The sequence below is a fragment of the Berghia stephanieae genome, chromosome 1 (genome assembly GCF_034508935.2).
Source record: "Berghia stephanieae isolate SIO BIC M18660-M18661 chromosome 1, UCSD_Bste_1.3, whole genome shotgun sequence".
NCBI classification, from domain to species: Eukaryota; Metazoa; Mollusca; class Gastropoda; order Nudibranchia; family Aeolidiidae; genus Berghia; species Berghia stephanieae.
In genome coordinates, this window is record NC_088360.1 from 74,542,129 (window position 1) to 74,558,601 (window position 16,473).

At 33.7% G+C, this 16,473-nt stretch overlaps 1 protein-coding gene across 15 annotated transcripts in view; it reads right to left on the reverse strand.

The window, feature by feature from the left end:
- Window positions 1-1,658: 1,658 nt before the first annotated feature.
- The window catches only part of LOC144956792 (calpain-B-like), a 77,799-nt gene continuing 62,984 nt past the window's right edge, over window positions 1,659-16,473 (reverse strand). For all 15 annotated transcript variants that reach the window (XM_078887529.1, XM_078887520.1, XM_078887551.1 and 12 more), the window contains 6 exons: window positions 12,063-12,121; window positions 11,548-11,616; window positions 8,396-8,474; window positions 7,510-7,626; window positions 6,520-6,578; window positions 1,659-3,916 (listed from right to left, as the gene is read on the reverse strand). In XM_078887529.1, the coding sequence (XP_078743655.1) occupies window positions 3,890-3,916; window positions 6,520-6,578; window positions 7,510-7,626; window positions 8,396-8,474; window positions 11,548-11,616; window positions 12,063-12,121 (410 nt within the window). In that variant the 3' untranslated portion in view covers window positions 1,659-3,889. The remainder of the gene's footprint in view (window positions 3,917-6,519; window positions 6,579-7,509; window positions 7,627-8,395; window positions 8,475-11,547; window positions 11,617-12,062; window positions 12,122-16,473) is intronic.

Here is a 16,473-nt window from a genome sequence, read left to right on the forward strand (position 1 = left end):
CAGACAAAGACAACGCTGTTAACGGCCAGGTACTCATTTTACACCTGAGTATGGTAAGAGAATGTGAGTAAAGAGTATTTTCCAAGGACTCAACTATGCGAGGCTCGAACCCAGGACCTTCCGATCCGAAAGCGAGTGTCATACCACTAGACCACATAGCCGAAAAAAAAAAAAAATCTCCCAAAACTAACTATACATTTGACTGTTTCCCTCTCAGCCAGGGCTTTGGCCAGGACCAGGACAAAACCAAGTAATCTCATTTCAAGACAAAGACAGAAAGCAAGTTGGAAAACAGATATAGGGGGATAGAAGACGCAGTAAGTACCTTCCTGCCAATCTTCATTCTACCTTCCACTTCTTCTCTCTCTCTATCTTTTCCGGTAACAATCTAATTAAACTTGTGTATAGATTTGTTATTATTGTATTAGGTGTTGCTATTGTCTTGACTCATTTGCTATTTAATTCAGTTAGTTATAAGAGACCCTAAGTCTATTCTTAATCACCCCTAGATTAAACCTGAGCCGATTGTGGTGTAGGTTGAGTGGCGCAGCTGGCAACAATAGCCCTAGCACGCATACTACGTTCGAACTCAGCCAATTGAGCTTATCATTTGGACTCGAACCCACTTCAACACAAAACCCTGCCACAAGATGGAGATTCCAAAAGTGCACTATCAGTGTACTTAGTTTGAGATCACCTAAAAGTTTCATCCAGATACAAGAGGTTTGTTTTGTTTTTTATTTTGTTTTTTAAGGGTCATATCAGCGCCAGTAAAAAGGAAGAAATTGGGATAGTAAAAAGTTCTAGAATTACAATTAAAGACACCAGGAGAAAGTAAGACAAAGGGGGAACTAGGAACAAATAGGGATCAGATGTAGATTCCAAGAGCATACCATCAATGTACTTAGTTTGAGATCACCTATAAGTCTCATCCGGACACAAGCACAAAATCCAACAAGGAGGAATACACTCAAATGCTTACATTATACATTAAAATAAATATAATAATACATGACAGAGAGATGATTTACAAGGAAAAAAATATCATCTCCCAAAACTAACTATACATTTGACTGTTTCCCTCTCAGCCAGGGCCAAGACAAAACCAAGTAATCTCATTCCAAGACAAAGACAGAAAGCATGTTGGAAAACAGATATAAGGGGATAGAAGACACAGTATGTACCTCCCTGCCCACTATGGGAGGTCAGGATCCCCAAGATACAAGAGGAATACACTCAAATGTTTACAAGCAATTATTTATTCAAAACAAAAAAGTATATATATGAGAGATGATTTACAAGGCAAAAAATACCATCTTCCCAAAACTATAACTATACATTGGACTGATTCCCTCCCAGCAAGGACTCCGCCCAGGGGCAGGACAGCCAAGGAATCCCATTCCAAGACAAAGTCAGAAAGCAACTCCGAAAACAAATAAAGGGCACAGCAAGTGACTATGGGAGGTCAGAAGACCCCACCCAGAAGCTGATGCTCTTGAAAGACAGTCACCTCATTACAAGAAAAATATAAAAGTCATAGAGAATAGGACAACTTACTAAGGGTAGAAGATCCTAGCGATAAACCCCACCAACCAAAGTATGTAGCACAATTATTTTGAATTATTTAAAAAGTTCATAAACCAAAAACACGCCATAGGTAGCCTGATAAAGAATGTTTATTTCATTAACATAATGCAAGATGGTAAATACAAAAATATCTTTGCACTACATCTATTATGTAAAAACAGAAGATATTCCTGCAGATTTAAGCAATTAATCATGATTAGGGGACAAAAAAAGTGTATAAAATTAAAATGCAAACCAAAAATAAATGAAATTTATTTACTCCAAGGGACGGCTACCTCAATAACGTAAAATAAGGAAGTTAACATTCCTAATACCGGTACAGTAATGATAACGAAAGCTATCAATTATGCCTATGCATGAATGAGCAGTAATGTCTATGCATGACAAAGAGGATGAAAATATGAAATAGTTTAATTAGTTGGTATCAAATTGTAACTGATAGATTTGTAAGAACATTGAAAATGACACAAAAAATACAGAGATTCAAAATCTTGATGGTCATTAGAATCATTTAAAAACAAAGTAAACAAATTAGAGGTTTGAATGATGCGGCAAATTCTGGTGGCAACATTTTGTTTTTGGTATAAAAATGCAAGAATAATATAACAAAATGGTATAAAATCTCAGTTTCAAGAATGAGATTCTCTTCTATGGCAGTGTGTTTTCTAGCTGCCCTGCTTTAAAGATTAAAATCCTTGTCCCTTTGTCCTTAAATTCAGCATCACTATTTGCAAGGAATTTAATTTCAGATCCAGAATCTATCAAAAGCCTTTCCGACTTAAAATCACAGACGTTTCACTAATCACAACATTGCTAATTTGCGGCAGACTGTTATCTCCACAGGTAATAGTCATGGGGTGTGAAATCGTAAGGAAAATACTTTATGAAAGATGAATTAAATATTTTGAAATTATGATTAATACGATATGCATGAGCAAGAAAAGTAAAAATTGTACAAATTGTAAGAATAAACGAATTGGATTAAAATCCATACATATTTGCGTTATCTTATTTGGTTAAGGCAGATTTCACTGGGACGACAAAAAGAAATGACAATTCTCACTGCTTTCTTGGGAAAATTCATGAGCTTATACAATGCATATTTAAAGTTAACTTCTTGTGAAAAAAAATAAATCGTGAAATTCAATCAAAATATGAAAACCCAAACTATGACTGTCAAATCAAAGATCCCTCTGACAAAATCTGCCTTAATCTAAATGTTTCAAAAACAAATTATCATCAATTTCAGTTGCAATGAAAAATAATCCTAAACTCACTTAACAAAACTTTTGGTATCATGATGATATACTGTTAACTTCAAAAAAATATAAAGGGGAAAGTTTCTTTCTATCAATACAATTTCATTAAAACAATACCAAAACAGAATAATAGAAACAGTAAGATGATGTTTTAAAAATGGAGTTTTCTTTTCCTTGCAATTGTAAATAAATAAGATAACAAAAATAAGTTATCATTAAAATAATAATATTCTATCACATTAAATTCTTAAATATGAAAATGATTGAAAATGTAATCAACTCCATTAAACCATACAATACTGTATAAAACTACTAAGGTCTTTGTAATAAATTTTTAAAAGTGGTTATGTCATAAATAAAAAAGAAGATTATTGTTTCGCAACTCTTTATTTGCGCATATTAAAGTCATTACAAAATAAAAACACATATATATTCTATTTAGCGTATCATAAAAAGCAAAAGAAAAAAACCAACAGTACTGCGTACATTAAGCTTTTTAGGTGAATGAATTATATACTATAACAAAAAATAAAAACACACACACAAATTTTAGCATATAAGATAAAGTCGGAAGAAAAAAGAAATAACATTGCTGCTTACATTAAGCATGTAAGGTTACTTCTTATTTTTACAAAAAATACAAAAATAAAAGGTTGACCGGCACAATTTTGAAAACACGTAAAAATTATACAATAATAATAATAATAATAATAATAATAATAATAATAATATAATAATAATAATAATAATAACACTAATGATATTATTATATTATATAATAATAATAATAATAACTATAATAATAATAATAATAATAATAATAATAATAATAATAATAATAATAATCATAATAATAAAAAATGTAGTATTACCTAAATTCAATTAAAACTAGAGACAATGTACAACTAATATAGTGGTAACGATAAGTTTATAATTCTGCTTTATTTAAACTAATTGATGTAGTCTTCTTTACTCCCACTATGGTGATCTCATATTGCAGTTCCAATGTTGAAGGAAACTCCAAAACAATCCATCCAATCTCTTTAAGAATACATGGTGCTTTGAATGAACTGTGAACAGAGAAATAAAGAGAAGTGAGAGGATTAAGAAAATGATCACACTCCAATGTTTGGAGGATTAAATGCACAAGGATTTAACTAATGAGTCACATAAATAATATATGGAGTCCAAACACAAAAAAAACATACACACACATGACGTAAACTTTGAAGCCACAAAAATAACAAAATTAACATAGGGTATAATAATAATAATAATAATAATACTTTATTGCATCCCAAAAAGGAAATTTTTTGTACAGACGTGTTATAATTTACACAATAAGATAAAAATACAATGGAAATAGGATGTATATATATTTTTTTTAAAAAGGAGCAACTCTATAACCAGAGCTGCACTTTATAATATGAATAATTTCAACACTGTATAATAGTTAAAACTGTCACTATAAATTGAAAATTGAAAAGATTGCAAAACAAATAAATTAATAAATTAATATTTATATTTTTTAAAAGTAAAAATGAGAAATTATTATATAAAATGATTATTGCTTGTTGTTATAAAGCCTAATACTGGACGGCAGAAAAGATTTTCGGTGTCTCTCTGTTTTCGTTGAAATAGAGAAAGGGCGACCACTTCTTTCTGACATAATAATTGATGGTCTTAGTGGATGATATGGTCATTTAATATTTTAGTTATTTTATTTATACAAAATTTCTCGTATAAAAGATCTACATCGTCAACATAATTTATATAGCGTTTAATGGATTTTTTAATATTTGAATTTATTTTGTTCCTTTCCACTGCTAAGCAATTGCCTCCCCAAGCTGTTATACAAAATGACAAAACACTTTCAATTACTGCTCTATAAAATAATGTGCAGAGGGTTTTATCTATTCTAAACTGAGAGAGTTTTGATAAAAAATATGTACGTCTGCACATCTTATGCTTAATTATTTTCAAGTGTTCATCCCACTTGAGCCTGTCATCAATCGTTACACCAAGGTATTTGTAGTGAGGAACTCGCTGGACGAATTGGTCCTTTAATTTTAACGGTTCTATCGGTTCCTTCACTCTCCTAAAGTCAATCACTAGCTCCTTTGTCTTGCTTATGTTAAGCTCTAGGTGGTGGGCATCACACCAAGACACAAATCTATCAATTTCTTGCCTATAAGCCACTTCGTTGCCATTTGTTATGAGGCCTTGAAGAGCGGTGTCATCTGCAAACTTTATTAAAGGTACACTCAGGTTTTGACTTCTACAGTCATTCGTGTATATTGTGAATAATACAGGGGACAATACACAACCTTGAGGAGCACCAGTATTTGTAGTTATACAGGAAGATTTGTTTTGTCCTAATTGAACATATTGTGCTCTCTCCGTAAGAAATTCGAGCACCCAAGCAATTATATACTTGTTTAAATTCAGACTAGTCAATTTTTGAACAACCAACTGACGTTGCATTGTATTGAACGCTGAAGAAAAATCTGCAAAAAGCAATCTGCAATAGCTCCTAGCGTGATCTAGATGCCTGTAGATGTTGTTTGTAAACAGCAAAATGGCATCCTCTACGCCACGTCCTGGTTTGTAAGCAAATTGATGACTATCACTCAATGGCATAAACTGATTCCTAATTTTAACAAGAACAAGTTTTTCTAAAGATTTCATGACTATTGAAGTCAGTGCAACAGGTCTGAGATCGTTCATAGTTTCAAGTTTTTCTTTTTTTGGAACAGGAATAATTTTTGAAGTTTTCCAAATTTCAGGGATCGAAACGCATTGGAGGGACCAGTTAAAAATATGTGTATAAATGGGGGAAAGCTGATGGGCACATTCTTTTAATAATTTTCCTTTCAATCCATCCGGCCCAGTAGCCTTCCTCTCGTTTAGTTTCGAAAATAGGAATCACGTTTCTTCTTCACTGACCTCAATAGTCATTTCATCTTCCAAAGCCCCGTCTAATTTATGTTTTTCATTTTCAATATCAAATTTGTTTGCTGTGTCGAAACGTGAATAAAATTTATTTAGAGTTTCAATTTCGATGTCTTCTGATATAATCGTGGGCTTTGGATTATAGTTAACAGCAGTTTTAAGCCCCCGCCACGTGTCCCGTATATCCCCAGAAGAAAAGCATTTTTCCATTTTATTTTTGTACTTGTCTGTACTTGTATGAACGACCAAGTCACACCAAAAAGGCCTTTCCTAAGAGCACACCATCAAAAGTGTCAAATTGCCATATCGGACCCTCAGGCCTTTTAAAAGTTGTGTTGTGTGTCAAAGACTGTACCCCATTTGCTTCAACATTCATGGGTGAACGCGATTTTGCGCCAAAAAATGGGTATTTTGTAATATACATGCAATCCAGAGTAAAAGACTTTTAACCGTCATTACTCAATTTCGATTTCGAGTGAATCGTGTTATAAAGTTATAGCCTCTTGAGCCTGAACCGCTTCTAGAGCCTGGACCACTTCTAGATCTCTCCACAAAGGTACTTGCTGCTCCTACTCCTAGAGGCATTTGGATGGTCTTGTTCACAACTGAAATGAATGGAAGAGGTTTGTCTGTGGTCCTTGTCCCATGTGGCGATCAAGGCCTAAAAAGTAAGTCTTGAACAGTGGGATTCTATTTTCAAGTTTTGCAATTTGAAACTTACCTCATCAGGACTGAATTGAGCGCAGCCTCTTCTGTCTGGGTCAAAGCTCCTGTAGGTCTCTGCAAATATAACAAAAGTGGGTACAATCAATTGTGTATTTATCAAATGTTTGAAATATATATATATCTATTAATATGTCTATAAAAGTGTACAATGGAAAGATGGTTTACAAAAGAAAAAAGCAAATGTCTGGTTCCCTTCACATGAGAAATCCCATCCAGAGCTTGAAAAAAGAAAAACATCCCATTCCAGCCAAAGGTATAAAGGCCCATGTAAGAGAAAATAGATAAAAGAGGAAAGAAGGGGAGGGGGGGGGGAGGGTTTGAAGAAAAAGCAAAAGAACCTCTAATGATTTTGTAATTATCTTCAGTCAATAGGGATGCAACAATTGTGAAGAGACAAGAATGACCCTATTAAAGAAACATCACAGATATTGAATATTGCCTTCCAACTTTTCAAAGTAAGCTGAATTATGACATTGCCTGGTGAAAAATAAACAGAATTTTTTTTTAATGTAAGATCTCGGAAACACTCTTGTCATTGTAAAATCAGCAAGTACTCCAATTTGTTAAAATTGCTACTGGTAGTATTGAAATCTGTATATGAGTCAAGCTTTGAACTTTAAAAAAAGGAAAATCTAATAGAGGTTCATTGGTTCCCTAAGCCTTGAAAATTGAAATGAACAAAAGGTTGGTTGAGACAAATAATAAGCAATACATGGTCAACCCCCCCCCCCCCCACCCCCCCTCCCACCTCCAAAAAAAAAAAATTGTTTCCAAGGCGATTTTTTTTTGATGAGGAGTCCTTTTTAAAACCAAATTAGGGAATTGAATGTTGTAAAATATCACATAATTATTTAAAACCAGAGTGCTTTTATAAAAACAAAGCATACAAATGAAGTCAAAGGTGTAACAAAGCAAAGTACTGTAAGGCCAATCTATACATTTTTACACAACTGGACATACACTGCAATTATGAATCTTGACTTACTCAGCATTGTCTTCAAGCGGATGACACACAGGATAAAATCACCAAATTCTATTTGGTTATCCCTATTGGCGTAGCGTTTCACAAGTGACATACGGCAAGCATTGCTGACCTTGAATCCTGTAAGACATTAAAAATAAGTCACCTTTCCATTCTAGGTGAGTGAATATATGGAATGTCATTTGAATAAGAAGAAAACGGTACTAAGTCACTTTAGATCTGGCAAAAGTAAAGGCAATATGTACAGATCACTCTTTCAAATATCCCCCCCCACCCCTGCCTTTCCCCCTAACAAACAGCTATGAGACTTTATTATCTTACATTCAGACGAGGCTCTTTAGAGCTGCAAATGTGATTTACAAATTACTGCATTACATATAATCCTATTCTGATGCTCATACTGTTATCTATTTTGTTGTAAGCAAAATGTTGGGGTCTCTATAGCTCTGATATGAAAGAGCACTTGCATCACGACAAAGGAAAGTTTCGAGTCCCAGGAGGTTGACGTTTTCTCTACGACCCCTATGTCCATATAGCTGTGACTGGGTAGCCGAGTCAGCTAGATCTGGTGGAAAGCATTTTGTTATTGCTGTTTAACAGTCCAGAAATCTCCTTCTCATTGGGCCTTAATCCCTCATCACTATTTTTCTTTCATTTTAATTTTTATGTGAAATAATCAATCACGAATAAAACTTGGTAAAAATGTCAATATTCCTAGTTCCTTATCACCAATGCAAGCATTTTAAAACGCCTCTAAAATGAAAATTTATATTTTTAATAAATTATCATAAAAATCAGATGGATAAATACTTTCATCCCATACAATTTATACAGAAATGAAAATTATGCTTTTATTATAAGAAAATCAGTGTTGAATTTATTAACTAACCGACTTCTGTCATGGCATCCCTCATTTCATATGATGAGAGGTTACCACTGTGATCTTTGTCAAATTTGAGGAACACTCCCTGAAAAGGAAGAATTTTGGAAATCAAGAGCAAAAATACAAAATATACTGGTTGATGATATCAAAAGCAAAAGCGAAATTGAAATGAAAGATAACAATCTATTGGCATTTAATTTGCCACAAATAAATATTGTCAGATTGTTTTGTTCATGTCTTTGTAGTTTTGGTTATAGTAGTAGGTGAGTTCTATTTAACAATGTAAGCATGAGGATCACTTTAATTTTTACATTGACTTTATGACTACATTAATACCTATAAGTTGACCAGCTAAAGAAACAACCACTCTTTCAGAGTTTTAATTGAAAGAATTGATAAAAAAGATTTTATGAACGGACACCATCTAACTGGTTTATTCCATGAAAAAAAAAGAAAAGACAAACTGTCAATGAAGACTTTGACACTGACTTTCAATAAATATGTCCAACATATTTTTCTTTTTAATCCTTCCATAGAAATAGTGAATTTCTTTAACATCATAATTCCTCTCATAATTTTTCCTTAAATAACCCCAGGTCTGGGAATTTTCACGAAGAGAGCATGGTATAATAAACTTAGATATCAACACAACTTAAGGATGACAGAGTTAAATTATCTTAAAGAAATCGTTTGGATTCAAAGTAAAAATTCATATTGAATAATTCTGTTTAATGCCCACTATTTCCCCCCTACAACAGGTAAAATTCTGATTAGATATATCATTGACAAATCCACAGGGCATTTTGCACATATTTTCCTCGTCCTGATGGAGATGGATGTTAACATTAAGAGGTTTTCCTAATGAACGCTGCATTGTCTTTGCCTGAAAATTGAACCAGCGTTAAAAAGTCTGTATTTTTCTTTTTATGTGATATGGGTTAAAGATTTTTCAATGTTAAAAATTTGTATATTATATATTATATATTATATATATGTGTGGATGATGTCCATGCAAGTACCATGTACGCTTATCTTAAAACCTAACCTCTCCCCTTCCCTTGTGACAAATAGAGACTAATCATCATCCCGTTATTTGATGGGAATAGTCATGTGATCTAACCACACATGCTAAGTTTTAATGCTGTTTTTTATTTTCTCAAAATCACCTCTCTCGCACTTAGACAGTGAGAGTCAATGCCCTCAATAATTTTTTTTTTTTAATCTATTAAATTTTTGCTTTGTTCCTTGTTTTTGTTTTCTTTTGGAGGAGGAGGGGGGGGGGGGGGGGGGGTTGTCCCAATCTAGTGGAGCAAAGTTTGTATTGGTCACACAGACTCTCAACTCCTAAATATCAAGAATCCTTGGTATTATGGGAAACTTTGCAGGTAGGAATTAAAAAAAGCTCTCAAATTACTTTTGTTAGTAAACTGTGTACTTTATATTTACCAACAATGACTATGCAATCTGGCATGGGAGTTTTTTGTACAGCTTGTGGCCGCAAAAAAAAAAAAAACGCAGAAAAAAAATCAATGATTTGCACAACAGCCATAAAATCTGCAGTTTTGTTCAATTTTTCCAGATTTTGAAAGTGCATGCACCAGAAAATAATGAATATCATCTTGTATTTTCCAGGCTTGAATTTAAGAGAAAATTAACTGGGAGTAGCTTCCGTTAGCTATGTTGTTTCCCTATTTGTTTTAGGAAGGGAATTTTTTCACTGTAATAAGGGAAATAATTGCACAGCAATTTTTCAACTGCTGTAATGTAATGGATTGCTTATTTTATGATCAGGTGATAAAGAGGCGGGACCCTCTTGTATTAGTTATTTTAATAACAAATCAAAGTAAAGTGCAGATTGACCCAGGGACTCTAATTGGTGAGAACCAGTGGGGATTGAAAGAGAGACTATTTGAGATGGAAATCCGTGGAGATTATACCCAGGATAATGGGTGGTCAAAATCAGAGGAGAGCAAACTTTAGAGACCTGGGGATGTGGACAGCAGTGGGGAATGAACTTGAGAATACGGAATGTAGACACACAAGTGGGAAGTGAACCTGGGTGCACCCAAGATTATGGGTGGACCAGTGGAGAGTAAACCCAGGACTTTGGATGTGAAAACCAATGGGGAGTAAACCTGGGGCTATGGGCTGGTGACACAGGTGAGGAATGAACTGAGGGCTGTTAGATGTAAACGCAAGTGGGGAGTGAACAAGAGAGGAATGTACCCACTTTTTGAGATGGACGCCAAGAACTATGTAAGTTGGATAGCAGTTGGGAGTGAATCTGATCTATGTAAGATGGACATTAGAAGGGAGTAAATATGGAATGTATACACCAGTAGGGAATAAACTTGGGACTATGGGAACTTGAAACCAGTGGAGAGTAAAGCCAGGGCTGTGAGATATGGACACCAGAGGAGATTTAACTTGGAGCTTTGGGATATGGATACCAGTGGAGAGTGAATCTGGGACTACGGGAGGTGAACACCAGTGGGGAGGGAGCCGGGTATGAACCAGAACTATGGGAGGTGGCTACCACTAAGGATCGAACGTGGAACCACAGGATATGGACATCACTAAGGAGTGGACCCGGGGCTATGAGAGGTGGACACAACTGGGGAGTGATCGTGGAACCACAGTATATGGACTCCAGTGGAGAGTGAACCTCGGATAATGGAAGGTGGACACCAATGGGGAGTGAATCCGGGACGATGGAAGGTGGACACCATTGGGAAGTGAACACCAGTGGGAGTGAACCCTGCGATATGAGAGGTGGACACCACTGAGGAGTGATTGTGGAACCACGGGATATGGATTCCAGTAGGGAGGGAACCTGCGGCTACGGGAGGTGGACACCAGTGAGAATTGAATGCAGAACCACAGAATATGGACTCCAGTAGGGAGATATATTGTTCCTGAAATTTGAGGCTTTATCCATAAAATGTCCCTGAAATTTGAAATTAAGAGTAGGCATCTCTACCAATTACCTAGTCCCAATACACCTTTTTATTGTTGGATTATACAAAAATCAATCACAATTTTTTAAAATTTTGCTGTTTTTTGCTTGCAAAATTTGGTAATTTGGTAACAAAATTTGGATTTTTTTTTTTTCTAAAAAAACGCCATGTCAGTGCAATACAAATGTCCTAATTACAAACCTTCCACTTCCTCAAATCATCCCACAATTCTTTGAATTCCTCATAGCCAAGTTTGCCAGACAAGTCTCCCTAAGGTTAAGATAAGGAAAAGAGAAGAAAAAAAAAGAACCCAAAAAAAAAAAAAAAAAAAAAAAAAGAGGGGGGAGTCGAAGAAAAGAAAGCCACAAAAAAAACTAAAAAAAAAAATAATAAAAAACAAAAAAATAAAATAAAAATAAAAATAAACAAAAAAACAACCAAAAAAAAATAAAATTTTGAAGCAAAGATTAATTGTATATTTATGTCACATCATGACCATTATCAACTTTGTGTATGGTTATCATCATTGCTATTTTTGTCATTGTTATTGTCATCGTCATCATCATCATTATCATCTCTCTCTCTCTCTCTCTCTCTCTCTCTCTCTCTCTCTCTCTCTCTCTCTCTCTCTCTCTCTCTCTCTCTCTCTCTCCCCCCATCATCCCATCCATCCACACTTGATATCAAACAATTTGACCCATCTAATGCAAGGATACGTCGTGCATGGCCACCATGCTCCTGCAGGTGTCGATGCCAAATCCATCAAACTTGAAGTCTGTGAATGAATAATGTCAATGACCAGATTAAAACCAGATCAAAGTGAACAAAACCTAATTAAAACTGGAAAATGATTTCATTTCATTTTTTTAAAAAAAAGCATTAGGCAATAACAATAAATTCAAAAGAATTAAAAGTCAGTCTTATCACACTGTTAGAAGTAAAAAAAAAGAAAGATAAGAAAAATGACAGCCAGCAGAAACTTTTTTTTTTATCCCTAACGGGAAAATGTTTTCCTCTTAGGTTGTGTTGCTAGATGAGGTGAGCCTTGAGGCCACACAATATATTTGGAAGGATTTGGTTCCATAATCTGTTCAAAAATTATTCAGCTATCTGCTGTTAGTTTTCTTTCTTTCCGTATTGATTAAGAATTTTACAGCTTTGCAATGTTTGTCATTGTATTGTAATATTATTTTCACGAATGAAAATGACATTTAAGTTAACACTTATACACTTTTACACCATTTACACCACAATACACAGCAATTTTTTTTTAACCAGTTAAAAACATGCTTTAAAATATTTATTTAAAAAATATTAATTTTCAAACTGAAAACAACAGAATTGTTTGTGGATAATGATTAACTTGACCAATTATATGAACCAACTATTTTTGTATCCCCCTAAAAGTTTTCTCTGAAGAGGATAATACTATAATGTATTGATCATATGCTGAGAAAGCAGAGGACCAGAGGAAACAAATGCCGTGTAAACACATTATGGCAGAAATTCTAGGTTTTCACAATATTCCCTGTCTATGAGGCAGGCAGACATTGTAAAGAATAGAAAAAGGTAGATAATGAAGAGATCGAAGAGAGAGAGAGAGGGAGGGAGGGAGAGAGAGAGAGAGAGAGAGAGAGAGAGAGAGAGAGAGAGAGAGAGAGAGAGAGAGAGAGAGAGAGGGGGGGAGATACTGAAAATGGAAAATAATGTAGAACTGTAATATGACTAGTCATCATTCCTTGGATTTCACTACTCATTCCCTAAATATCACTTATCAAAATAAGCAGTGAGAGATAGTCAGGCCAATTTTTATTTCATAATGACATATGAAAATAAATCATACTTAATATAATATAGACCTAATAAAGCAATTAGATGAACCAGCAGTTTCATACGATCGTGTTCCAAAAATTACAACAAAAAAAGTTGAGGCCTCCAACGCAGCATCGTAGGATGCCATCACCTAGGCAATCAAAGAAGAAATGTAATCCACCAAATAAACAAATGTCTGATGTCAACAGGAATCACCCACTTTGTTGTCCTAAGTAAGCTCAGGGAAAAAAAATGAAAGTGCCTGAGATGAGACCTGAAACTCCTTAACCAATCAACTGACTGGCTTCAAAGAATTTGTCTCATGTTCACCAATCTTAGGCAACGATTTATAAATAATGAAATTCTTTTATTCATTTAAACCTTTTAATACATTTCAAATATAAACCTAAACAGTACAATTGTTATACTGTTGCTTTCTGTTAAGGATATTAATAATGGTAGCCTGCGACTGATTTTAAAATCTTAATGTCTTAACAATTTTAAAAAAAAAACTGTTAAAATCTTTTATCTAACTTATCATATATCTACTTTATAAAACATTCAATTGATTTCTTCTTTTCTTTTCTTTTTTTTTTCGGAAGGGGGTAGGGATGATGATATTGGTTACAGTTATGAAATCAAATTCTTTCAAATTACAATTCTCTAGAATATTCTAGAACAACAATGTAATTTCTTTTCTCCCAAACATTCTTATTAAATCTTTAAAATAATATTCAGCACAATGCAAAGAACAACCGCTTAAGTAGGTGTGATCTGAGCACAGCCACATTATGATATAAGCTGACATGCATGACGTATGCAACTACTTGTAACATTGTAACTACATGGGGCTGATCTATTCCTATTTGAAGACCTCATTCGAGCATATTGGAGGATGATCACTTGTCATTTGTAAATTTAGATTGGAAAACAAAAAAGAAAAATGACAATGTTGGCAAATTGAAAATTCCATATCATCGCATTAAAAAGACTTTAACAATTAATCGACTAGATTGAAATATAAGGCTGTGAAATAATCACTAACAAGAAAAAAGTCATTCAAACACCTTCTACCGCAATAAACATGTAAAAATTTACAGTTGTTTCTTTTACCTCAATACTACAACTAATCAATGAAAGATGTAATTGAGGTGCCTGAAGCTAGATAAATTGTCTTGTGACCTCTTGTCAAATAAATTTTGATTACATAAAAACATGGGGCACAACCCAATTTGAACTCCAATATTTCAAATAACATTTCTTTTTAAAGAAAATGAGCACAATAATTTTAAATTGAGTTATAAACCAATTGTTAACAGTGTTAAGGCCAACAATGTTAGCTTTATATTTTTGTTTGAAATACAATTTATTTCACAAAAGGCCAGACACAGTTTACCCATGTACCAATCCATTTAGATTTTAATCTTAAAGCGCAATGTGTAAATACTAAAAAAACAACAAAAATAAACATGACACAAGAAATTTAAGAAAATGAAGAAGCTGACCAACCATTAATTTTACTTGTCACTATGATTTCAATGAACGTTTCGGAAATAATTAAAGGAGAAAAGGAATAATCTTTGCTGCATTTGTTGATATGTGTAGTCACACACACACACACACACACACACACACACACACACTCACACATACACACACAGATCACATTCTATTTCCTGGATTGGTCAAAAAAATAAGATGAGAGAAGATAAATACGGGCAAAATAAGAATAATATGAAAATCAGAGTGATGACAATTAGATTATAACGTAGGGGTTAATGTATTAGAAGAACGTAAAGACTTGATGACAAAAGTCTATTGAGAAGTGAATGAGACAGTACTGGAAGATAACATGAATGAACAACAAGTATTTTTTTCTTTTCTTTTTTTTCTTTACTCTATAGTTTTTAATTATTTATTAAAAATTTGCTTTTAGTAAATGATTCAGTGACAAAAAGGAAGCAAACTTGTCATAAACTTGCTGAACTTTCAAATCGAACCAAGAAATTGTGTCGAGAGAAGCAACCGTTGAACTCCCCCCCTGTCTGTCAACTTAGAATGAAATGGTACAAAATCAGCATCAGATTATAAAAAGTCTAGGTTTGCAAATGAATAACTGGTGACATGTAAAGCCAAGTATTATTCAAGCAAAGGGAGGTTTTCCAAAACTTATTATATCATATTTTTTCCCCACTCTTGAAACTTGTTTAGAGAGAAGGAACGGTTTAACTGCACCCACCCCGCCCCCCTCCCCCTCCCCCCTGTCTGTCAGCTTAGAATAAAATATTACAAAACACAACATCCAATTATAATTACGTTTACAAATGAATAACTTGTGACATGTAAAGCCAAAGACTAAACAGGCGAAGGAAGGTTTTCCAAAACTTGTTAAATTATTTTTCTCCACTCTTGAAACTTTCAATCCACATTTAAAAATAAGGATTTGCTTTATTTAATGTAGCATGTAATAAAAAGCTCATTTAACCCATTTTAGGTACAGCCCTTAGCATAATAATTGGTCCAAAGAAATATTTTACACTTTAAATCAAATTTTTAGAAGTGTGTATAATTCTGGAAAACTGCTTTTTTTGATTAATACGAAGATGAAGCCTGAGAGTATGGCATACTATGATGTATAACTGATAAAGACCATAAAATGAGTGAATCTTGAAGAAAGAGGTACTGTTGTGTTGCAACTACTATTTCTGGAAAAAAAAATAATCATATTTTTTTTCCATCAATTTGCATTCAATAATCTTGATTAAGAATTTTATATGGCATATTTTAATGCAGGTATGCTACTGTTAATCCACTATGAAAGTGATGTTAAAATATGATACATTACTTATTATTTTTTAAACTTTTTTTTTTTTGGGGGGGGGGGGGTGAGAAAAAAAATTAAGCTGCAAAAGCATTGAAGACAATTTGATGTTAAAAGACGGCGTATTTAACACTTGAAGCTCACAACATATATAAATGAGAGATATATAAATGAGAGTATGATTTAGACAGTTAAAAAGGGTTAACTGACAAGTCAAGTTGCTCTCTTCTGCCTTCGAATTTGACAATTTCCTTCAATCAGAGATATAAACATTGTCATCTTTTCTTTTTTTAAAATGGTTACCTGCCATCTAAAAAATAAAATAAAATCTACTTCCATGGTTCCCCTTTCCTTGAAAGGAATTCTATATCCTGCTACATTTTGATAGCAAGAACATAATATTATAGTAAATCACATACATTTTTGCAAAGAGTTAGTTTTAAAAGAATTTGGAAGTCAGTGACAAAGAGAACTATTAATCTTTCAATGCTGTT